Genomic DNA, 22,930 nt, shown 5'->3' with positions numbered 1-22,930 from the left:
CCAACGTTCGTGTCGATATGGCGTCCTTTGTCAAGTTTGTTAAGGTCATTCATAGTGGCTCAATGCTAGATTATATGTCTAATTTTTATGTATCGAAAGATTGAGGGATATTAAAGAAGAATTAGTTTCATTGCAGACACGAACACCAAAGAATAGGAACATGCACACATTTATTACATTCATTTACTCGTTGCGTAACTCAAAGAGAGTGAGTAATAAGACGATGTGATGCCATAGTTCACCTCATAACTCACAAGGCAGCTCTCTTAATGTCGCTGCATTTCAGCGGTGTTTGGGGCTTTTGAATCCGCACGTCACTTAGACACGCTACAGGCATTTAATTGCGTAAAACTCTAGCTTCTTCCACACTGGTTTTCGTATATCACATAATCTTTCTTTTACTGGATTATGCAGGGATTCCATTGCTGTGTGTGGTTATTTCAGGCGCTGTACATTATCGGTCTGTTCTACAGTGTAGGTGTTGTTTTATAATGCTATATACATGTATTTTAGATCGATATAAGCTGTGCGAAAATAAGCGATTTGACACCAAGGGTGATTAATAACACTGTAAGTTAATGTGTACCTTAATTTATGTTGCCAAGATTGTTACAAATAGTTTCTTTTTAACTTTGCAATTGGCTTCTATTGCTTGTTGTGTATGAAGCGCTTCTTTATAGAGTTTTATGATGTGTATGTACATAGATTTTATCGTTCAATGGCCCATTTTTGTAAGGAATCTATTTGTTTAGACATTTACTTTCTAGGCAAAAAGGTCGCCTGTGTATTCTCGGCTAAACGACAGTGAATACTCTCTTTCTGTGGTAAAAAAGGCTGCAAAGAACCTCGTTGATAAAAGTGCCGAGACTCCTCTTACAACTTCTTTATGTGCCACTTCGGTTCTGTTGTCTGCTCCAATATGGCTAGGTTGGTTTCCAGCTGAGCCATCTAAATCCAAATCTACGGGTTACCTATTGGGTTGCACTTATTCATTAGCTGGTGCCCTGGTTATACCTGAGTTCAACAAAACCAATGCTATCAATCTGGTCAGCTTCTACGTGCTTCTTAGGGAGATTGAGCAGAGGAATGGAATGCAATATTTGCTCAAGCATATTACAGGCAACTTCATTGGCATAAGCATTTTATCTAGGAATTTTGGAAATCCTCCGGATTTGTATCTACTTTCACGGTCGATTACAGTTAGCCATGCCTTTTCTCATCCTTTCCAAACTGTAGGACTATATGGTATCCTATTACTCAAACAGTGGCAGCTTCCCCTTGTCTTACTGTTAATAGACTCCTTGTTCACATTAAAGTCAGGAGAATTTATCGAAGGTGCCAAGGCTACAGTTGCTGGTGCAATGACTCATGTGATAAGCAAATACGTCTAAAATTAAACACATCGCATACGACACCTTCAGTGAACAATATAAATGCACAAAGATGCATTTAATGTTGTTGAGATCATGGCTTATAGTCGCCTAATTATGCAATTTAACCGTATTTAACACCTATACAAACGTTATCTATGGTGTTTTTAAGATAACCAGATTGAGTGGTAATGGTACCGATATTATAGGGGGAAAGCTTTGTGGTCTTGGCCATTTATCAACACCGCATTTCCCTCTGATCCCCTTCTGGGAATCAGAACCAACCCCAATCCATTTGTGTAGTATATAACAACTGGGTGCTTAGATTGTACTTCTTCATTTGGGGTTTCTTCTGTTACTTCATTTAGTATCTGACACATGATGCTGTGGGCATCATGTGCACCGTATTTCTCTGCAAGAATGCGATACAACTTTGTTGTTTCCAAGAAACTGGGTATCTTTTGTGCGATTCTACAATTCTCAAAATGGTCTCTTCGTATGACGAAATTCATGTGGTATTTATGTGTCAATGTTCCAATCATCACACGATTCATAATCTCTTGTCCAACGTAACAGCCTTTGTTTTGAGCAACTAGGCCCATTCTATGCAGGAACATGTCCTGTGGTAACAATTTCAGTGTTTTTACCTCTTTCGGCAACGGTAATGCGAAACCATTTAAAGTCAAATATAATCTGTACGGTTCTGTTATATCCCGGTACTGATTTGTCGCATCATAAGCGATATATTTCCTTGCCAATATTGGCATATCGCATTCATAATCGGGAGGTTGCAAGGACGTATTTGAAACTGTATCCCCCTGTGGCCCATTACGAATCAAGTGTAAGAGCTCCTTTGGGATATATGCATTGACTGAGTAGTTTTTTTCAATACTATAATCAACCTTGGCTGAGACTTTACGTCGTGCGATAAGATTTGAAAGTGTCGGTATATTTCCAGACGCTGTTTCTAATAAAATACGTTCTCCATCTCTAGAAAGTAAACCATCTGATAATATTCTTCCATCAGAGCCGAGGAAAAGTGTGGGAAATATCTTCTTAATGTTCTTGGTTAGCGATGAAACATCAGTGGATGTGAGTCCCTGGAGAAACGACAAAGAATCTTTCCCGGAGAGTGTCAGCAATCCCCTATTCCTTAGGCGTCCACATATCATATTCATTGTTGAGTATATTTTATTAACTAAAACATACTAAGATTGGCATCGTGATAGCTTGTAGCTTGATGTGTGTGATGGGAATGTAATGTAAACATTATAAGAAGCTCGTCAACCAGACGACCAAAGATTGAGTTTACTAACCATGTGCGTGTTGTAAAGCAAGATCATATTCCACGTGACATAGTTGTCATATGTTGTCTTATTCCCGCTGTATCCCTTTGGGCGTAAAGCTTTTTTTCTCTCTTCTTTTCTGTCGATTATCACGTGGCCGTTCGAGTTTACGCTTTTTCGCGTAATCGGCTTCTTTAACATACTTCTTTTTCTTAGGTTTACCACTATCATTGTCACTTACATTGATGGAATTGAATACAGTGAGGTACTGCAAAGGCGGTTTCAAATCTTCCAGCATTATTTGCGGTTCAGGGTTGCCGATTACGTTCAAATTTTGCAAGTTTAGAAACTTAGTTAGCGGTTTCATATCTACTATCCTATTGTTACCTATATCAAGTAACTTTAGAGATGTCAACGAACCGATATTTTGCGGCAAAGCTAGTATACGATTTGCATTTAGCCTAAGCTCCTGAAGGTTGGGCAATTTGTCAGTAACCGGGAACTCTCTTATTTTGTTGTGACTCAATGTTATTTTCCGTAAATTCCACATGGTTTTAGTAGGTGTTTTGATCGATTCGATTTCATTGTGGCTGAGAATAAGCGTCTCTAACATTTCCAGTTTGTTGAGAGCACACATATTTTTGATTTTGTTGTTGTTGAGAATGAGAACCTTAAGGTTTTTCAAATCAGTAATCGGTGAAATGTCCGTTATTTCATTATGAGAGAGGTTTAGTAAGGTAAGATTCGTGAAATTCTCCATACTTGGCAACTGTCGTATGCAATTTCTAGACAAATCCAGCACCTTTAGGCTGTAATTTTGCGATAAAAATTCAAAATCCGTCAATTTATTCCTTGCTAAGGACAGACTTTCAAGTGACTTCATGGAATATAAGTCATCTGCTGATGTTATCCTGGCATCTTGTATAGTCAGCTTCCTCGCCGCGGTAACATCGCCATTCTCCACGATTCCTGAAATCCTGACTACAGTCAAATGTTCACCCGTGGTAGTGTCATCTTCGTTCGTTTTGTCCATTGTTAAACGGACATAATGAGTACCTAGCAATGAGTCCTTGTGTAGTGTGTGATCTAATTGCGTAACTTTTCAGTGGAGATTACACTATAAAATGGAAAATACGGACCATTGTTCATATTTAATTCCATGTGTATATATCTGGCTGCACTCTTGGTCTTAGTTTATTGACGTTGTTTTTATGTTACGGACCATAGCTCCCAAACTTCTTGTACACATTATCTTTGGATGACACATTTAATGCCTGTGCAGGTTAATAGTAATGCTTTCTTTTTTATTTCCCGTGGTACACGCTATAGAATGTAGTCTATGCTAATCTTAAGTGGCTAAGTAAGCATGTCATTAGCTACTGTTAGGCAATATGATATATAGTGACCTATCTGCTGAATTCAATTCATTAGTTAAAATGTGGGTAAACATTACAAATGTTCAACCTGCCATCACGGATGGCTATGACAATGATGGCACTGCCATCAGCTAAAAACTGTGTATGAGAAATTGTCATCCTTCTTTAGCATTTCTTCATCGACAGCGACGCCACCTTGGGTCTTTTCACCGCTTGCCGACTGCCTGTTCTTCATGGCCATTAAGCCCTTAGATTCTATTTCCTTGCGATATTCACGACGTTTGTGGAACCATGACGTGAGTTTCTTAGTTACTGATAATGAGGAAATCTTGCTCCACATGCGTTTGAAAGTTCCGGATAACGCGATATCTAGACGATGTAACACCTTGAAGTGGTGTTTTAAGATGTTCCATGAGGCATAAGCCATCATGGGTAAAAAGAAGTATGGTCCAATAAGTCCCAGTACAGTGACTGCAAGTGTATCCTGAACACCGATGGTCAATGCTGATTTCATGAGGGTTTCCACGGGTTTCAACACGCAGTGTAGAGCCGGGGGCTTGACCATAATGAAGCAAGATTCTGCGGGACCAACACCAACGTCTGCCGCATGCTGGGCAATATCAGCGCACTGTAATATGGAGTAGGTGGCCATGGTACCGATAGAAAGGTATGAAAATATAGCCTTTGATCTGGACTTTTCTCTTTCGCGATCCCATCTAACAATCATGTTACCGAAATACGGTGCCTGGATCCGTAGCATGTTAGATGTGTACCTGAAACCTATCATGCCTAGAAGTGTAGAGGCCATTTTCATGATGTTTGCAAAGTAGAATGCTTTACCGTACTTGATTGCTCTGAGCTCGCGCTTCATCTTCCTTGGTAACATGCTATCATACATATGCAACATTGCATCGCCCTTGAGAATGAATCTTAGAGAGTTGACAAATTCTGGCTTTTCCATATCTTTGAGCGATGTACCCTGACGTAGTGTATTTTCAAAGGTCTTGATAGACGCTGGACTTCGTAAGGCGTTCATGGTAAATGCCAAAAGTGCTCTCCATATGGCTCCACAGTGTTGTCCACACATACCTTGTTGGAACTCGAGTTTACGTTCATCCGGTGCCATTCTTGTGTAGAGAGGGTTTATTCCTGGTATACCTAGATTTTCTTGTGTAGAAGAAGGTCTCCTGAATTCGTCATTGGATACAACTGCGACTGCGTCATCGATGATGTGGCCAAAAGCTTCCTGTAAATTGTATGATTCTGTCGGCGATATTACGTTGGATATTCGGTTGAGCTCCTCGACCACTTCAATTATGTGTTGGTAGTTAAGCTTGACACCAAACCACACCGCATGTTCGACCTTGTGCTGCGTTCTGTTTAATATTGACTTGGTTACCTTGGCAGCCCTGTCAAACGCACGTTTCCACTTGTTGTTGTATTCGGGTGGGTTAACAACGCGTCCGAAGAAAATAGTTTCATCTAGGTGTTGTTCAAGATTGTCCCTACTGTCCTTGACGATTTCATATATCAATGAGTGCCTGCCATCGAGTACCTTGATTGAGGGTAAATCGAGGAATGCATTGTAACCGTCCAAAATCAACGAGTTTAAGTGTTTCTCCCATCTAAGCGACTCAGTATGGACAATGTTGTGTATGTTTGCATCTTCCATGTCTTCCTTGTTGAGGTCCTCTCCTTGTTTAACTTTCTTAGCAATAGCGTCGGTATAACCTTCATCGGACCATTCCTTTATGATGCTATCGACATGGTTGATGTAGCCTCCAGCAACGAAGTGTTTCTTGATCCTATCTTTGTCAGCTAGTAAACCGCGGCCAAATACTTCAGCATTCTGATTGATCTGGATGTCTGCTAGAGAGTGTGTTACAAATGTGATGCAGCTGATTGCCTTCCTCAGGAGCTCCACTGGTAGCAATTGCAAAAGTGTGTGTTTGGCCTTCTCGCGTCTGAATTCCTGTGCTAACCCACCTTTGAGCATCCATTTGATGCCGCGTTTAAGACTGGCTGGGATAAACATGTTAGACGATTCCACAATGTTGTACAACATGTTACCTCCCCTGAAACCATTCATATCTGCGATTAGCTCGTATGCAGGGTTTTGTGATGTTAACATATGGTACAATACAATGTGTCCCAAACCTCCACTGGTGCTTTGTGCGACCTGTCTAAAGTATGGAGCTAAATTGCCTCCCAGTAATGCGGATGGTGGGAAACCAAATCTTTCATGCAAGTTTTCAAGGTTGTTAACAACCCATTGCTTGATTCCCGACGCTGACATGTATAGGAGGGCTCGTTTCAGTGGGTGATTCTTTTTAGAATTGTTGGCAGCCTTGCTATCCAGCATCGATATGGCAGAGTGTATATCCAGGTTTACGTTATCCAATCCTGGTGTGACCTTGCTTTCAACGCTTTTGTATGCAAGCATCCATGTTCTTTTCTTTCCTGTGAACATCTTGTTGTCAAATTTTATCGCATACTCTAGGATGGACGTGTATTTCCTAGGGTCAGAAATCATTTGCATCCACGTGGTTCTCTGCTCGGTGTCGAGGTTTACATCGCTGAGTAGCTTGAAGAAATCAAAAGCTTCTCTCAAACGCATCCAGAGATCTGTCCCTTCGTCCTTCGACTTTCCTTCGAATATCTTGGTAGTATTAAGTGTGCTTGAAACAAAATCGCAACGTACAGAAATAGCAGCATCTTTCTTGTTAGAACATAGTACGGACTGCATCCTACGCCCGTTGGCAACGGGGCCGATGTGATGTTCGTATGGCACACCATGCTTGCTGAGCAGCTGACCCATGTCGTCAATAGATGCGTCAATAGAGATAAGCAGGATTTCCAAAAGGTTGCATAAGAATACACCGTCAGCATCAAGGTCGGGATCATCCTTCCTTCTGCGTTTTTTGTTGACCGTGACTGAACCATCAGAGCTCCTTTTGTACTTGGGTCCACGCTTAGTACCACACATGCGGTCCAACATGTCCAGATTACCTGATGACACAAGATCAAGCCATGTGTAGAATGGGCGTCCTGAACCGCCTGCAAAAAACATGTTGTATTGGGTATAAGCCAACATGTTTGTAGCGAGGTGACCTAGCAAGAATGGGTTGTTGCCGCAAACGCAAAATAGTTCCATACCCAAACTTAGTGCGACCGTCTTCTTCTTCGGGGTCTTATCTTTGCCTTCGGCGGTGTGGTATCCCAATGCAGTGGCCATGTTCGTCAATCTTTTATAGGTTTCAGGCTCGGAATCACCGCCTAGTAGCAGAAGAGCCTTGCTCAATATTGCCTCTTGTACTGCGCCATTGCGTTTCCATGTAATGGGTTCTTCGGTAGTCGTTTGCTGTCCATTTCCTGATGTGGTGATTTTGGTTTGGTTTGCTTGGATGGCGTCGGCCTTTGCTGTGTTAGCGCTCTTCGACGTGGGTGTGGGTCCAGCATACTCACCAAGTTGCAACAGTGATGTCACTCCTGCGACCTTCATGGCTTCCTTGTTCACTTCTGGCATGAGGCTTCCGCGCTGACGTTCGCTAAAATCGACAAAGCCAATGGCATCGCTTTTCTCTTCTACTAGCTTAACTCTTCGTTTGTAAGACTCCTTTTCGATGGCCTCTAGCTTCAGTGCATAGGACATGTATGCATCGACCATGCTTGCAGTTTTTCTGCTTTGCAATAGCAAATGGAATTCATCACTAATGCCGTTAGTGAAAGGTTGAGAGAATCCTTCAATGCCGATGCATTTTTCTAGAACGGCGAGATTGGCTGTGTTCGTAGCTGCAGCGTGCTCTTGAAGAGGGGAGTCACTGACACCTTGCCATGCTTCGCCATTAGGCATGGACAAATTGTCGCTAAACCCACCAAACTGATCAGCATTCTGTGCCGATGCATCCACACTGTTTTGATCTGGCTCTGAACTAGCAGCAGTCTGATTCGACACCGTGGGTTCTGAGGTTTCAGCGGGTTTTTCCGGGGCATTAGTTGAAGCTTCAGGTGATTTTTCTGCTACCTTAGACTCATCCTCAGTTGCATTTGGGTCCTTTGGCGGTTGACTTAACGCATCAAGCAACCTGAGCTTTGCGATAGTCGAGGGATGCGGCGCCACTAAAGCGCCACTCCTCGAGAACACACCACTGGTTTTCTGACTAAAACTTGCATACACACCATTGTGTATCACAAGTGTGATCACGGCTAATGTAACCGCGAACATCGGGCCGTATATTAGCCGCGTACGCATATCGGTGAGGTGGCACAGAATAATCCACGTTCAACCATGAGGTCTTTTTAATCAGTGTGTATGACCTTTATTACATGTATAGTTTATTCACTAAATATCACATATACCTTGTGTACCTTTTAGACAGCTTCATACGTGGTTGCCATTAGGTCGTGGATGCACCAAGGTGCGTAAACCGTAGAATCGATTTTACAATGGAACTAAACCATAAATACTGAACCATAGTACAGTAAACTGTATGTTGAAACATACACATCTTCTAGACAGTCTGTGATATTAACCGTTTCTTGTATATTTGTTTGAAACGCTCTGTCCCTTAGTAGTAGATACGCTGTTGCGTAATCGCTAATTATTCTGCAGAAATTTTTGTACCGATGTATTTGTGATTTGAATATCATTGCCAATCGCACATTCCAGGCCATAAGACATGTGACTATTGAGTTTCGTGGACAGGGTATTGTCATAGAGAATTAATCTTCGATATTATAGCATGCTGTCGTGCTTGGGTGTTTTATTACATTTAACAAAAATAGTCACAATAATCCTGGTTTGATACTTATGTGTAGTACCATACCCTCTCTTGCGCCTTCCGCGCGTGCGGTGATATAATCATAGGTAGTCCACATACTTTGTTAATTATATCGCAATATAAAATGGTAGTTCATCGTCCTGTATTAAAGCAGAAGCATAAGCCTTTTAAAAATGCTAAGGGTAAAGGTGTTAAACCAAAGGGCGTGTCAATCTCTGCTGGGAAGGATGTGACTCTTCATCGCAGGGATAAAAAAAGCCGTATGGTGGCAAGAACAAAAGCACTACGATCTAATTTACAGGAAGAAGCTCCGCGACTTGTTTTTGTACTTTCCTTTCACGATAATGCTAACCCTAGTGAATTCATAGAAGCAGCTTCTAGGCATATCGCCAGTGATCTCTATATTCCAACGTGCAAAAACAGCAATGGATGGATTGTTACCGAACCAATGGTATTACCCAATGCGATTTTACGTGATGGAATTGCCCGTCGTGTGATCTTCTTTTCATGCCCTCGTTCACTTTCGGATATTTTATATGCTGCTTCTGTGGCTGATATACTTATTTGTTTATTTCGTGGAAGTTCGCAAACGGAGCCTGCTTTTGATGATTTTGGGTAAGTTTCTGCTCTGTATGCTATACTTTTGCTTTTTGTACATAGTGATGACACTAGATCCACAGGTTGATTGTATAGCATAAGTAACTTCACTTCCATTTTACATGTATAGTTGATCACATATTTTGCTTTAAGCAAGTTACTGGGTATTCCATACTTCATATAAAATTTTAAACTATATTATTTCCCTTCCGCAACGTATTGTGGTATTTTCATTTCATCTTAGGTACAAAGCGTTGAGTGTAATCCGCCAACAAGGTGTTCCCACTCCCATTGGTATAGACCTTGAGCTTGGTTTACCAGGTGACCGTTTTGCAAGTTATAATTTGGTGAAACGGTATTTCCATGACGAATTGGGAGGAGATAAGCGTTTCGTTGCCATACTGGCCCCCGATAATATTAAAGCGGCTTTGAGTGCAATTGGCTGTGTTTCCATTGGTTCACTTTCGTGGCGTTCGGGAAGAGGGTACATGTTGTCACTAGGTTACAGCTATGACCCTTCATTGCAACAATTGCGTGTAACTGGCTATGCTCGGGGGGTTGGATTCAGTGTACACCATCCCGTTCACGTGACTGGTGTAGGAGATTTTATTTTGGAACGCATTGACATGTTGGCAGATGTTTGTCCTATCAAATCTGGTAGTAATATGCAATGTGATACTAGAGTTGAAGAAATAACAGGTGAAATTGCTAAAGAGTTAGCGAAGGAGGTAGATTGCTTAGTTAATGCAAATCCATTCACAACTTACCATGAGGAACCGGACCAACTATTGGACGATTTCGAAAAGTGTGTACAGGTTGGTGGTATAGGTGATGACATTGAAATGGAAAGTGCAATTGGCTCCGGGGATGAGGCTGATGATGCTTTGGGTGATATGGAAACATATTTCACCAACCTTGCGGATACAGATCTGAATCCTAAGCGTATTGAATTTGAAAAACGTGAATTAGAGGACTTGAGTTTTCCAGACGAAGTAGATACCCCCGTGGACATACCCGCCCGAGAGCGATTTCACAAATATCGTGCTTTAAGATCTATTAAAGAGGGTGCTTGGGATCCCTACGAGTCTTTACCAAATGAATATATGCAAATATGCGAATTCGAAAATTTCAGGGTACGTTCGTGTTATATTTCTGCACATTTTCTTCAGACAACTATGGCCCAATCACGTCGTCTGGTGGAATCCAACTGTAATCATAATCATATAACAGGAAAGTTTGTTCAGTTGGTATTATCCAACGTCGCTCCGACAGTATATGCGCACATTCTTAATTACACAAACCAGGGGGAAGGTCGCCCTCTCATAGTCTCACTAGTCTTCCCGTTTGAAAGGAAGGTATCGGTTATTAGCATGAACATCCTTCGTAGCTTTGAAGGACCTGATATGGTTGCTTCCAAGCGAGATGTTCTATTGTACTGTGGCTTCCGTCGATTTCCTGCGAAACCTATATACAGTCAAGATATCGCTGCCGAACGCGGTAGATTCGGTATTTTCAACCGTCACATTCAAAAGGGGCACACCGCTACAGCATCTATTTATGGCATGGCACTCTTGCCAAATACGCCTATAGTGGCTCTTGATGCTGAAGACCCCCTAATTATGCTCTACGGCGGTATTGTAAACGGAGCTGACCCTAGCCGCATAATTCTGAAACGTATAGTTCTTACTGGCTATCCTTTCAGGGTGCACAAGCGCATGGCGGTAGTACGTTACATGTTCTTCCAACCACGAGACATCAAGTATTTCAAGCCCGCTCAACTACATACCAAACGTGGTCTGCAGGGTATCATAAAGGAGCCTTTAGGTACCCATGGATATATGAAATGTATGTTTAACGACAGTATACGGCAGGACGATATTGTCTGTCTTGCTCTTTATAAACGTGTATATCCCAAATGGTTCAAGGAATCATGGACCACGTGGCTTTGGTAAGCCTATCGGTTTTATAATTGTTACAATCTATGTCGCTGCCATCGTGTACACAACATGTATCACGGTATTTCTTTTTATATATGTCCTTACTGGTTCAGTGATGTTTCTTCTCATATAGCCCAGTTATATTTTGTAGTGTTATATGGATACTTTTTTTATAGTTCGAATAACCGTCGTATTTGATGATTTTTTGTGTCAATTCATTTTTATCCGTATTAATACAAACTAACAAAAAACGTTTGACAACACTCGATCCTTAAAACCGTCAGGAGGGAACTTTTAGCGCTGGCATTGCCCTACTATACGTCATTTTTCATATCCTGTAAATTGACTACAAAGTGAGGCGTTTATAAGACAATCTAATTGTTTGTAAGGCACAGCAATGACGTTTTTTGTGAGATTGGTAATTCATAACTGAGTTTGGGGTGATAGTTTAGGGGGATTCGACATACCAATACTTATGTTTTTACAACTCGATTCCCCATTGCAAATATAGATGCTACATTATATGCTAGTTTCACCACAGAAGCCGTTTTTCAATAATGAGGCCAAGGAACAACAGATAAAGGGTGGAAACAAACCAAGGCCTAAACTTTATTTTTTTGATCTTTTGTATAAAGTTTCCATTCCATGCTTATTATATACCAGTTAGTTGTTATACTATTGGATAGAAATAGTGTTTTTGTCATTTGATCGTTACATAGATTCCATGAGGCGAAAGTCCAATATACAATATAAGGACATTACGGCAATATGATACCATATATCAAATTGTCATTTAAAAGCGGTAGTGACAAATATTGTCTTATATCAATAGGGTATGCATATATCGGAGAAATTGTTCGGTAACTGACGTAGATTATATAGGGCCGTGATTGTTGATGTATGTAGAGTTGACGAAGTGCGTAAATTAAGTTCTATGTAGATTTTTACTATACACAACATGATGCACTTACGAATTTTGATACAAAAGATTTTTGCATCTTTCCATCTGCAGCAAGGAAGTTTCACCATCAAATGTCGCAATTGATTAGCTCGTCCACTTATATTATTTCAGCGTATTATGATTTGAAGGCTGACCTTGGATCTATATAGTACTAGCGATATAAACTGTTGGACTGTTTATTCTGTATTCCTAGTTGTCCGGCAGCTGTAAAAGGGCAACCTAGACCAACATGATCTGGCATATTCATTTATATGTTGGATGGAATCACCATTTATGTATTCTTCACGTTTTTCCTTCGTTACTTCGATAATATCTTTACACTTTGAAGCTACTGATTTATATAAGTCAACTGCATTCGACTTTATAATATTCATTTTATTAAGCTCCACCTTTTCGGGTCCATCGACCTCACTTTCATTGTTGCCAACTGTACCATCATTAGTGTCAACGTTCTCATTGACATCTTCAGTATTTATATCATTAAGATCTATGCTTTCAACTGTGGGATTCGATTGTTCGTTTGTTGGAGATACTTTTTGCCCTATATTGACATATCTTTCAGTTATCTTATTTACTACAGTTTTCCAAGTTTCTTTCACGTCTTGCAATTTATCCTTAAGCGCATCTTTTATATGGATAGGGGAAGACCCATCGGAATAGATGGAATCTAAATGTGATCGATTTGGATCTATCTGCTCCGTTTCCTCTACTTGCATTGAAGGTGTTGTAACAATATCATCATCTGTGCCTGGTATATTCGAGAGGCTTATTCCCTGTGTGGTGCCGTCCTCTGCGACTGGTGCGACAACATCAATAGGGTTGGGTTGTTCATTAGTTAAAGCATGAAAAAAGGACGTCACTAATGCAGATCCAAGAAGTTCAATAGGGTCAATCTCATGTTTCGGTTTATGTTTAATGTTTGAAGGTTTATCTTTTTTATGTGAGGTTTTGCTATCATGCTTTCCTGGCGTATGTCCCACATCCCGTATAGTATCAACATCTTTATTATATAAATCTGCATATATTAGGCCTTTTCTATAACGCTTTTCTTTTGTTTCGGCTTCTTCAGTAGCTTTTTGTGGTGTTTTTGCAGAAGAGTTGTGATGACCATGTTGCGATCTACGTGGCCTTAATGAAATGCCAGATTTGGAATCTACATTATCCATCAGATTTACACGCAAAGATGGTGTATGGTGTCTTATTGTCACATATAAGTTGCTCATTTTGGTAACATCATAAATTTGTTAATTGGTTTTAAAATCTAATAAATAGATCCGTATTGTTGGTATCTTCGCTAATTAGAACCACCATATTGAATTAACTGTCTTAATATTTGATAGATCTACATTATAAAGAAAATGTATACACGTCTATAAATGCCTAAATACCTAACTGCTACCACTGAATGTTTATGGCATTTATGTGGATGTAGGGACGAGGCATCATATCTGTATTTTGTTTAAAATTCCATCTATAAAAACAGTCAAGCGGTTGTGTTTGCCATGGGGATTATGTAATAACGTTCTGAATTTGAAAATGACAGTTGTATAAAAAAGGGTGGAACTAGATTTTAGTCAAAGTAGCTAGATAGTTATATTATTTGTCCATTTTGTAGCAACAGTAAAAATAGGCCGTATAGTGCTAAATATGAATCTTATATGTAACGGTTTGCCAAACTATCGGATTGAATAAGCCATTCATCCTAACTCATGAAGCACAACGATTCACTAGAGTATTCATTCAATAGCACTCTAGCATGTATCTTAGTGCTATATGATTTCAACGCATCTTTATTGATATTTATAATAGCTGTTAAACTTAAGTTTCTGGTCGGATATGTCTACAATGACAATTATACTAGCAGCATCAACACAACATATCTACACAAATGGAGTCAATGTTTGTGCTTATATATATATATATATATATATATATATATATATATGATCTAAGGATATAAGTTCATGAACATGATTTTTATCATGAAGGCATTAGTTAAAGCTTGTGTATATCCAGTAAGAAGGATGATATAGGTAGTCAACACCTTAATGCGCGTGACAGCATTGAAATCCACTGTATCATAGCTGTAGTCATCATGACTAATAGAATTATAAATATATGTGATATGTAAAACAATTCACTCGGAACAGTCTTTCTAAGGGGGTTGTACATCATTGCTGTTGTCTAGTTTTGTTCAAATCAGTAGGATTCTTTGGTTAGAACCCGCAATGTACATTTCATATTTTCATTGTCACCTGCAAAAAATACTTAAGCAACCGATAGAATCATCACGGGCTCGTTTCGGAGATACGAACGTAGACATTCAACGATATACTGTAGGTGTGTTTACCATACATCCTGATCTATACAGTGCTAAATGTCTTTTAAATCATTAAGGAATCTGAATCGAGTCACTATATTACAATGTGTAAGCCAATGTGTTGAATATAAGCCGATTAGGCGACAACATCTGGTTACTGCAAGCGGAAATGCAGAGCATTCTCAGAAAGTAATTGTAGATAACATATTTAGTGGGATTGATGTTTGCAAGAAGTCGTACAAACTGAAGGAAGAGAGACTAAAGTCTCTTGGTCGTAGAACCACTCGAAAAGCATTACAAGATGGACAATGGCGTTTAGATGACCCCCAAAAGAACGTAAGTAAATGTATATTGAGATTCTGCATGTCCGTAGGTGATATATCTTACTCACATATATTTGAATTGTTTTTACAGGCATATGAATGCTTTCCTGATGGTGGAAACAATACGGCTCAAAGCCGCGACCTATCATCCCAAATACCACTTGTGGACGAAGAAGTGCAGCCTAAATGCAGACCAAATATTGATGATTTGGAAGTTGGGCCAATATCGCAAATGAAAACATGTACATTACAAACGGATACACTCGATACCACTGAGGATACAAATCCGGATGTTCAACATTTATCAAAAAACAACCTAGTGGATGGTTATAAAACAGAAGTTCATCGTAATAATCAAAGCCTCGAATGTATGTTCTAGTGAACTATTATTACATATTTTTAGTAGCTTACCATGATGAGCCTACTTCGGAATTACTCTCTTCAAAAGGAACGAGAAGCCTAAGTCGCGCTGACGACGCCCAAATGGCTATATCTAAATGTGTATCGTCAGGGAATTTATTAGGGGCAATTAAGGTATTGTCTGAAATGAAGTCTTTGGGTCTAGTCACCACGCATGATACCTACAACGAAATATTATCAGCTTGTCAAGACGGCGATAAAGCGGGAATTGCTAGGTACTTATATTTATGCTTAATTGCAGATGGCTTAATCCCAAACTCCAGGACCTACCATCTTTTGATACAGTCCCATGTAGCAGCCGGTGACATATCAAGCGCCTTCACTCTGTACAGGAAAATGGAAAAGGAAGGTATCGAAGCCAATTTAGACACCTTTACCGTATTGATTAATGGATTGGTTTCTAAGGGCTATTGTGAGAATGCATGGAGGTTATACAACTACATTCGTACATGGCGATTAAAGGAACCAGATGAACCTCTATTCACCACCATGATCAAAGCTTGTGGAGCATCTAAAGAAGCTGAAAAGGCAATGTCAATCTATGACGAAATGCAAAAATCGAAAATTACGCCTTCCATACATACATATGAAGCCCTGATACATTGCCTATCACGCAGAAAAGACTTCGCTCCACAGTGCTTCAGCTTGTACAATCGCATCAAATCCAATGAAATGGCACCGACTTACAACACTTTCTTGCATGTGCTACATGTAAGTTCATAGCCTTTGGTGATATGTGCTATAGGCATGTGAAATATCGGGAAATTCAAGGAAGGTGAAGGATATTGTGCGTGATGTTGAAGCATTGGGGATGGCCATGGATGAAAGGATGGTCCTCGCTGTGGCCAAAGCTTTAATCAGTGATGTGGGAAACACTGACGATACTTCTTTAAACAAAGTTGTTCGTATAAGACAGGTTTGGAACTTAATACACTCTCTGATACCCATCAAAAGCGTACCGACTTCCAGCATGATGAACAGTATCATGGAATTGTATGAAAAGGCAGGATACTACGACTACGTCATGGATGTATTGAAATACTTCAAGACCCTGGGAGTTATCCCAGATTCAACCACCTTCTCCATACTGCTGAGGTGGGTTTACCATTTGCACAACATTAATGTTTATAGGGTCTTTGCGGAGCGGATGCAAGACCCCGGTAGATTTTTTGCACTATGGAACAGCGTCAGAGGCAGCATAACTCCGAACAACCGTATGTTAAATATGGCATTGGGCATGGCACTGCTCTCCAATTCCTCCAAAAGGACGTTGGAAGTCCTTGAACAAATGTACACGGCCAAGGTTTACCCTTCCCCTGATCTTATGCGCAAGCTTTACGCAAAGGGCAAAAACGTTACTCAGATTCACTTGATGATAAATAAGATGGTGGCGCTGAACAAAGCTCAGGTGTTCGAAAAGAAGGAGAAGGAATCGCGCATTCTTCAAACATTTGTTAAAGAGCACCGCCTACGTTCCACCAGGCACAACACACTGGTCACCTGACTAAGGGTTCAATAATTGATATATATTAGTGTCTTCATATGTGATTGTAATGTGTTATAACGGCCTTGAGAACTTCGAGACGTCCACAAGCCCTCTTTATAGCTACAGCACTCAGGTTCTTCACAGGTAGTGAAGAGGGTAGCTTAACTTTGTTTATCAAGCTAACGTATGGTATTGCCTTTAAGGAACACGCCAGAGGGATATGCTGTACCATATTGTTACATATGTTACCCTTGAAAATTATTACCAATGCAATGTCGCAGTCTCCTTCGATAGCTTGTGTTATGGCATTAATTCCCCAATAGGCATCACCTTTGACCATATCCCAATCTTCACCAAAGCAACTGCTTATTATACTACCATATATACCACCACCTACCAATGCAAAAAATCTACTATGAGCTCATGATGTTGCGGCTCAACTAAGTGCCTTTGTTAAATAATTGTTACGGCGTTTATGTTACCCACCAGTTTAGGGCATTATGCCTGGCCAGTGATAGTTTTACACGGCCATCAAGGCCTTTAATTAAATTCACACTTTTTACGATATTGTTGCAAGAAGTTTTCATTGTCTCAAATTGAAAACCTGGGATGTAGGCAATATGTCAGCGGTGTTAGTACCTAAAGAAGGTGGTCTCAAAAGAAGTCCAACATTACCCTGTTCGCGGTACTTGTTAGCTATATCCAAAAAGTCCTGAGTACAGGCCATTTCAGCTCTGTAATATTGATATCTAAGGCTCATATCATGATTGCACATACAAAATTACCTGCAACGTGGATTATCTTCACTCAATTCACGACAACAGCGGCAGAACAAAGCATATCTAAGCCTGCAGTAATTCCACTGTGTAAATTGTAGGTTTCTTGGGTCCTGTGTCAAATGTTAATATCAAAACAGCCAACTTACTCCTACGTGCGGATTATCAATATTATAGTGATCGTATGAAGACCAATGTTGCAAATCTTTGGGAGACGCGACATTTATCTTCCTCTCTACCATTTTATAACGTTAGATGGGTATCAAAATGTCCATGTATTAGTCTATGGCATTGTTTGTTTGACGCGCCTATGGGGACGTCACTTTAAATATCTCCAAATCACTATTAGATGAAACGGCGAGTCATCTGGTTGATTTTAATATCAATTTTGTCGACTGTTAACACACACTTTCGTGAATTCGGTGTCAAATATTTGTATGTTTGGAGCTTCCATCTCCACTCTTATCCTTTGCAACATCATTTTATCGTTATACCGATTTCCGCATTTCTCTACTGATTACACTACTACTAAATATCTATCAAATAACTAGATGGTGCATCAACATAGATATGTTGTTGATCCATAGATGCTGTGCAGCTGCTGTCAACAATTTTAAGGACAGGTTTCGAATGCTCTGATGTAACACATGTTTGTTTGATTTTACATTACACATTGTTTTTTGTAATCGTGTGTAATGCAAATGTTTAAAATAATTTCATTCTCATCCTCCAATCTATATATTCCTATTTTCTTGGCTTAGACACCATCACACATTAAAGGCATAATCATGGTGATATACCCTTATTTTTAGATATTATTAGATATGTTTGTATGTATGAATCGAAATATTATTGGATTCTTGGTTCGTGGAGATTTGCATTAGCGCAATAACTTTGCTAATAACAACGTCTAATTCGCACATAAGCTACAAAGATGGGTACATGGCGCTGACCAATGAAAGCATGTCTTTTGTATTTTATTATAAGCTGTAGAATCTTGTTGTTGCAGCCTGAAGTCTATGCATTAGTCAATAATGACCGACGATGTCTCAACGTTTCGCTTCTGAGTTTTATTATTCCCACTTGGAGCGAACATACGGCTGACCATGTTTTTACATTGCATGACATGCGTAGACCGAAAGGTCTAAAGCAACGTAAACGCTCGAAATTGAGTACCACAAAACTCAAAAATGAACAGAAACGACGTAGGAAAATTGCAAAACCTCGTCGTCCGCAGACTAAAAAGGATGACGATACAGAAAAATCGCAACCTAAGGATCAACTGCTCGCAAACTTTGGAATAGATCTTGGGTTTATGGGACGTGACATTTACGAATGGCTTTGGCCAAAGCAAAGATCCGTCAATCGCAAATCGGTGGGTTAAGTGTACATAGACCAACCTATTTTATACAGAATAAGAAAAAGGAAATGTATTTGGAGAAGGGTGGATATCTACCCGTGAAGAAGCCCATCCTATTGGACAATAGTCTCAATGCAGGCAAATCACGCCGCATTGGTGATGTTAACGAGAATCTATGCCGTTATATAGTCCACAACTACGGTAATTAAGATTAATACAATATACATGTTGTAGCTCAGGAACGTATCGCCGATATTTACGGAAGGATTGGATTCCACATGCGTCTAAATCCTCGCATACTAGCTCGTGAGGCAGCTGCTTTACTTGGTAAATTTGGGATAAATATGTTGAACCCAGATGGTAAGCTGCTATATTGTTATGAAAACATCTTAATTTAGCTGAAGACTACGGGAGTAATATACAACCGGATATAATGTGCCTAAGAAGGATGAAAACCAAGATCTATGCCTTACTTGGTTGCAAGCTACTGAAGTATCACTTGCTATTGTTACTACGCTACATTAGGTTGGGTATTCCACCAGAAATACGTGATCGGTATATATCTGACATTCTTACAAGGGGTAACGTTGCACGTGCCTGTGACCAACTCTGTACTGAACATGAGTCATCAAAGGTGATATCACCCAAAGGAAGGTACTCGGTAACGCAGGATGAGGCATTGAATCTCACCTATCCCGAAAGGTTGGACTTTCAATACCACGGATACCCCTATTCCGTGCAACCATTTACAACAATGGATTCTGGATTTGCACCATCGAATTTGGTCCACCCCAAGGTATATGAACGGCTGGGTGAACGATCAAAGACCAAACTAGTCTATATTCAGGCAGCACTTTACCCTGAATCGGCCCTTCAGATAGTCAAAAACATTATACGTGTAGCGGGATATAAATGCGAGAGGGATCTTCTTTTAGACTTTTGTTTAGGGTCTAAATTTGGTTCTAGAGGTGCTAGATCATTTGTATCGAAACTAAAGGAAGAACTGATCAGTGACCGCTACCTATGCAAGGCAGCACAATTGATAACCGGCAACACAGAGCCTGTCTCTATACACGAGGCACTATCAACATTAAGGGAAGTGTCATCGGTATCAGGGCTTGTAAAAAGGCATATCGGCTCAGGAAGGACATTGATGCCTATAAACACTGCTCGCATGATATTCAAGAGAATACGAAATAGAACCCCCCTAGAGCCTCGTGATATGGTTTTATGGGATATCATGCGCAAGGTACTAGAAACTAAAGTGCCCAACGCGCCAAGGCGCATCCAGAAACAAGCTAGGATGGAAGTACTTGCGACCGACACGTATCTATCTCCTTATCTAGATATCTGTTTAAAAAATAGGGGCATTGATCCGGCTGGCTTAAGTGAGATTAGGGGCAACCTCCAGGATATGGACTACGACAAGAGGAAGTCGACTGCTAGGGCAGTGCGTAAGCATATTAGGCGACTGTGGATAGACTCGGCAAAGGGCTCCAAATGTGAAATGGAGAGGCTGGGAATGGAAATTATCGATGCCATGGCATCCGCTGCGGGATATGGAGGATTGAATAACGTTATAATCCTCGTGAAGATGCTTTCCAAGCCCCCAGCAAATAAACATGAAGCTAGGTGCAGACAACCGGGGCCGGAGTTCGAACGATCTGCCAAGTTAGAGATTAAGGACTTCAAATACAAAAATCTGGATGCATATGCCAACATTCAATCAGATTAGCAACATATATAATACATAGCCTTCCTAAGCAATTTCTCTTAAGTAGACAGTTTAATGTTGACAAGATAAGTCAACCATGAGTATAATGGTACCACTAAAAGATCATAATGCATTGGTGTTGAATTCAAATGTCCAATTTCCTGATTTTCACACAAATCAAACGACAGAAAACCACGGATGTGATACTACCTGGTCAATGTCGAACCTCTGGCGGGGATCTGTATTTAGCATTCCACGTAGGAGCTCCTTCAGCTCATCTGACACTTGTCTGTAATTTGGGAACTGCAATGGCTTATGAAGCATATTGACCAGCAGAACGATCCCCGAATTGCCCTCATATGGCAGCTTACCGAATATCATCGTGAAAAGGATCGCACCTAATGAAAAAATATCACGTTTGCTACCAGATATCCCGCACTCAAGATCCTTCAATGCCTCTGGGCTAGTAAAAGAAGTGGTACCCTCACCATCAAAAATCAGTGGATCCGCAATACCGTCTCCACTTTCTGCGATACTGGCAACACCGAAGTCGGTCAACACTACAGATGGTTGGCGGACCATTTCATGATGAGCCATGGATGTGCTTAGTTCAGGTTTCTCCCCTTTTAACTTGTAAAAAGACGCTGCAGCTTCTTGTATCGCCTCATGCCTATGATATCGTATACTGGGCCCATCCTGCGATAAGAAGAAATCCAAAATCGGTATTGAAGAAGCTTCGTTCTCCTCTTTTAAACGTCTTGCATAGTTAAGCGCTGACGATCCGATCCGCACCGTACTGTGATCATCAGAATCCTTTATTATGTCACATATTATGGGACATTGATCAGCCAAATTAAAGTCCATCTCATTTTCTAGAGCGGGACTATAAGGGAAATGCCTGGGCACAACTCCGCATACGGGCGCATCTTCATATGAAACCGAATTGTGCGACATAATAAATTCTTTTACGTGCTCCAAGAGCTCCTCACCGTAGAATGTGCTATATAACTCAATATCAGCGGGATAATCCGTTGATATATTAACTTCCTGTATAAAAGGCATAATCACAGCCTCATGTGCTAATGGAATCGATCCTGTCAGAAGTATATTTTCAGGTTTTAAGTCCTTATGAATTATGCCATTGGCATGCAAGTACTTTAATGTTAGAGATATATCCTGAATGATGATCTTTGCATCATTCTCATTGAATAACTGCAGAGAGCAGGAATCAGTATCCGGACGGATCATATTACCAGGGGAAATGCCCGTATAAACTTTGTTTTGTTCATCGTAGTGTAAAATCTGTCCGGGATAGTGGTCCATAACCAAATAAAATACACTATTTTTTAAGTCAACTACGATCTCTCGAAGAGTGCATACGCCTGGGTGAAATGTAACAGAAGCATGGTAAAGCGCTTCATCAATAACCTTGTCCATCAAACTTATTACTTCAACTTCTCCGCGATTACATCGTATAGCCCGCTCCTTAGTAAAGGATTCGACATAGTACGCCTTGATGCAACAAAGTTCTTTTGCCACTACATCGAAGCATGACCAAATGACTGCTGTATTTGTTTGAGCTAGTTTTGATTGGAAAAAGTATTGATTAACTGCATTGCCAACCACTATTATATCCTCAGGCGGAGCATTCTCCAGTTGGCGTATGATGCTCACCGATGGGCTCGTTAATCCCGCAGATGCATCACTTCTGTGGCTGATCCTTATTGGCTTCCAGCATACACTACGTGTGACAACCTTCACATTAGAATAATGCAAGCGCATTACCAACTCGGAGGCATACTTGTTCATCCTCTCAGCTGGAATATAACTAGATCATAATTGAACCAATAAACGGCAACCCTGTTCAGGTTGTCATAGATTGACGTTTGTACACTTGTCATATAATCGCCATAATGACTAACCGTGAAAACTGTGTCACAGATCAAATTACGGTGAAGTTACGAAGGTTGAAGGTGGTGTATTTACAAGGCTGACATCCGTGAAAGGATACATCTCTCATAACTAAAAATAGACAATCAAAACTTTGAATGCTAATCAAGAGGCAATTATAAATTTGTAACCCTTATTGTAACATTGGACAAACAGACTGCTACAGACTAGAGTTGCTGAACTCTAGCACTGACAAATTCAACCTACCAAGATACCTCAAGAGCAATCACGGTAGATTATATCAAGTTTACTATATCCTCTTGGTATCACAAA

At 40.3% G+C, this 22,930-nt stretch overlaps 11 protein-coding genes across 11 annotated transcripts; 4 read left to right on the top strand and 7 right to left on the bottom strand.

Annotated features, from left to right (window-relative positions):
* Nucleotides 1-397: 397 nt before the first annotated feature.
* Nucleotides 398-1,396, top strand: BBOV_I001660 (uncharacterized protein). The gene is made up of 3 exons (XM_001608768.2): nucleotides 398-474; nucleotides 514-570; nucleotides 768-1,396. The coding sequence occupies exons 1-3, from the start codon at nucleotides 409-411 to the stop codon at nucleotides 1,389-1,391; spliced, it is 747 nt and encodes a 248-aa protein (XP_001608818.1). The 5' UTR covers nucleotides 398-408; the 3' UTR covers nucleotides 1,392-1,396.
* A 168-nt stretch (nucleotides 1,397-1,564) lies between these two features.
* On the bottom strand, nucleotides 1,565-2,595 carry BBOV_I001650 (Aminomethyltransferase folate-binding domain family protein). The gene has a single exon (XM_001608767.2). It carries the CDS (start codon nucleotides 2,546-2,548, stop codon nucleotides 1,574-1,576), a length of 975 nt encoding a protein of 324 aa, XP_001608817.1. The 5' UTR covers nucleotides 2,549-2,595; the 3' UTR covers nucleotides 1,565-1,573.
* Nucleotides 2,596-2,707: 112 nt separating this feature from the next.
* On the bottom strand, nucleotides 2,708-3,796 carry BBOV_I001640 (uncharacterized protein). The gene has a single exon (XM_001608766.2). The coding sequence runs from the start codon at nucleotides 3,687-3,689 to the stop codon at nucleotides 2,745-2,747; it is 945 nt and encodes a 314-aa protein (XP_001608816.1). The 5' UTR covers nucleotides 3,690-3,796; the 3' UTR covers nucleotides 2,708-2,744.
* Nucleotides 3,797-4,089: 293 nt separating this feature from the next.
* On the bottom strand, nucleotides 4,090-8,313 carry BBOV_I001630 (uncharacterized protein). Its single transcript, XM_001608765.2, has one exon. It carries the CDS (start codon nucleotides 8,282-8,284, stop codon nucleotides 4,160-4,162), a length of 4,125 nt encoding a protein of 1,374 aa, XP_001608815.2. The 5' UTR covers nucleotides 8,285-8,313; the 3' UTR covers nucleotides 4,090-4,159.
* Nucleotides 8,314-8,925: 612 nt separating this feature from the next.
* BBOV_I001620 (uncharacterized protein) lies at nucleotides 8,926-11,368 on the top strand. Its single transcript, XM_051767393.1, has 3 exons — nucleotides 8,926-9,428; nucleotides 9,655-10,543; nucleotides 10,580-11,368. The coding sequence occupies exons 1-3, from the start codon at nucleotides 8,938-8,940 to the stop codon at nucleotides 11,360-11,362; spliced, it is 2,163 nt and encodes a 720-aa protein (XP_051622960.1). The 5' UTR covers nucleotides 8,926-8,937; the 3' UTR covers nucleotides 11,363-11,368.
* A 1,114-nt stretch (nucleotides 11,369-12,482) lies between these two features.
* Nucleotides 12,483-13,532, bottom strand: BBOV_I001610 (uncharacterized protein). Its single transcript, XM_001608763.2, has one exon. The coding sequence runs from the start codon at nucleotides 13,529-13,531 to the stop codon at nucleotides 12,485-12,487; it is 1,047 nt and encodes a 348-aa protein (XP_001608813.2). The 5' UTR covers nucleotide 13,532; the 3' UTR covers nucleotides 12,483-12,484.
* A 1,147-nt stretch (nucleotides 13,533-14,679) lies between these two features.
* On the top strand, nucleotides 14,680-16,879 carry BBOV_I001600 (pentatricopeptide repeat domain containing protein). Its single transcript, XM_051767588.1, has 5 exons — nucleotides 14,680-14,964; nucleotides 15,043-15,319; nucleotides 15,355-16,082; nucleotides 16,117-16,466; nucleotides 16,503-16,879. Exons 1-5 carry the CDS (start codon nucleotides 14,686-14,688, stop codon nucleotides 16,873-16,875), a joined length of 2,007 nt encoding a protein of 668 aa, XP_051622959.1. The 5' UTR covers nucleotides 14,680-14,685; the 3' UTR covers nucleotides 16,876-16,879.
* Nucleotides 16,880-16,906: 27 nt separating this feature from the next.
* On the bottom strand, nucleotides 16,907-17,445 carry BBOV_I001590 (uncharacterized protein). The gene is made up of 3 exons (XM_001608761.2): nucleotides 17,344-17,445; nucleotides 17,255-17,305; nucleotides 16,907-17,219 (listed from the first exon to the last, which is right to left on the bottom strand). The coding sequence occupies exons 1-3, from the start codon at nucleotides 17,442-17,444 to the stop codon at nucleotides 16,910-16,912; spliced, it is 462 nt and encodes a 153-aa protein (XP_001608811.2). The 5' UTR covers nucleotide 17,445; the 3' UTR covers nucleotides 16,907-16,909.
* On the bottom strand, nucleotides 17,440-17,914 carry BBOV_I001580 (uncharacterized protein). Its single transcript, XM_051767191.1, has 4 exons — nucleotides 17,783-17,914; nucleotides 17,643-17,746; nucleotides 17,533-17,606; nucleotides 17,440-17,496 (listed from the first exon to the last, which is right to left on the bottom strand). Exons 1-4 carry the CDS (start codon nucleotides 17,873-17,875, stop codon nucleotides 17,441-17,443), a joined length of 327 nt encoding a protein of 108 aa, XP_051622958.1. The 5' UTR covers nucleotides 17,876-17,914; the 3' UTR covers nucleotide 17,440.
* An 820-nt stretch (nucleotides 17,915-18,734) lies between these two features.
* Nucleotides 18,735-20,754, top strand: BBOV_I001570 (uncharacterized protein). Its single transcript, XM_001608759.2, has 4 exons — nucleotides 18,735-19,008; nucleotides 19,047-19,194; nucleotides 19,228-19,353; nucleotides 19,392-20,754. The coding sequence occupies exons 1-4, from the start codon at nucleotides 18,760-18,762 to the stop codon at nucleotides 20,726-20,728; spliced, it is 1,860 nt and encodes a 619-aa protein (XP_001608809.1). The 5' UTR covers nucleotides 18,735-18,759; the 3' UTR covers nucleotides 20,729-20,754.
* An 81-nt stretch (nucleotides 20,755-20,835) lies between these two features.
* On the bottom strand, nucleotides 20,836-22,585 carry BBOV_I001560 (protein kinase domain containing protein). Its single transcript, XM_001608758.2, has one exon. It carries the CDS (start codon nucleotides 22,514-22,516, stop codon nucleotides 20,885-20,887), a length of 1,632 nt encoding a protein of 543 aa, XP_001608808.1. The 5' UTR covers nucleotides 22,517-22,585; the 3' UTR covers nucleotides 20,836-20,884.
* Between the last annotated feature and the right edge of the window lie 345 nt (nucleotides 22,586-22,930).

This window comes from Babesia bovis, chromosome 1, assembly GCF_000165395.2.
Source record: "Babesia bovis T2Bo chromosome 1, whole genome shotgun sequence".
NCBI classification, from domain to species: domain Eukaryota; phylum Apicomplexa; class Aconoidasida; order Piroplasmida; family Babesiidae; genus Babesia; species Babesia bovis.
This window is presented reverse-complemented; position numbering and strand designations above follow the sequence as displayed.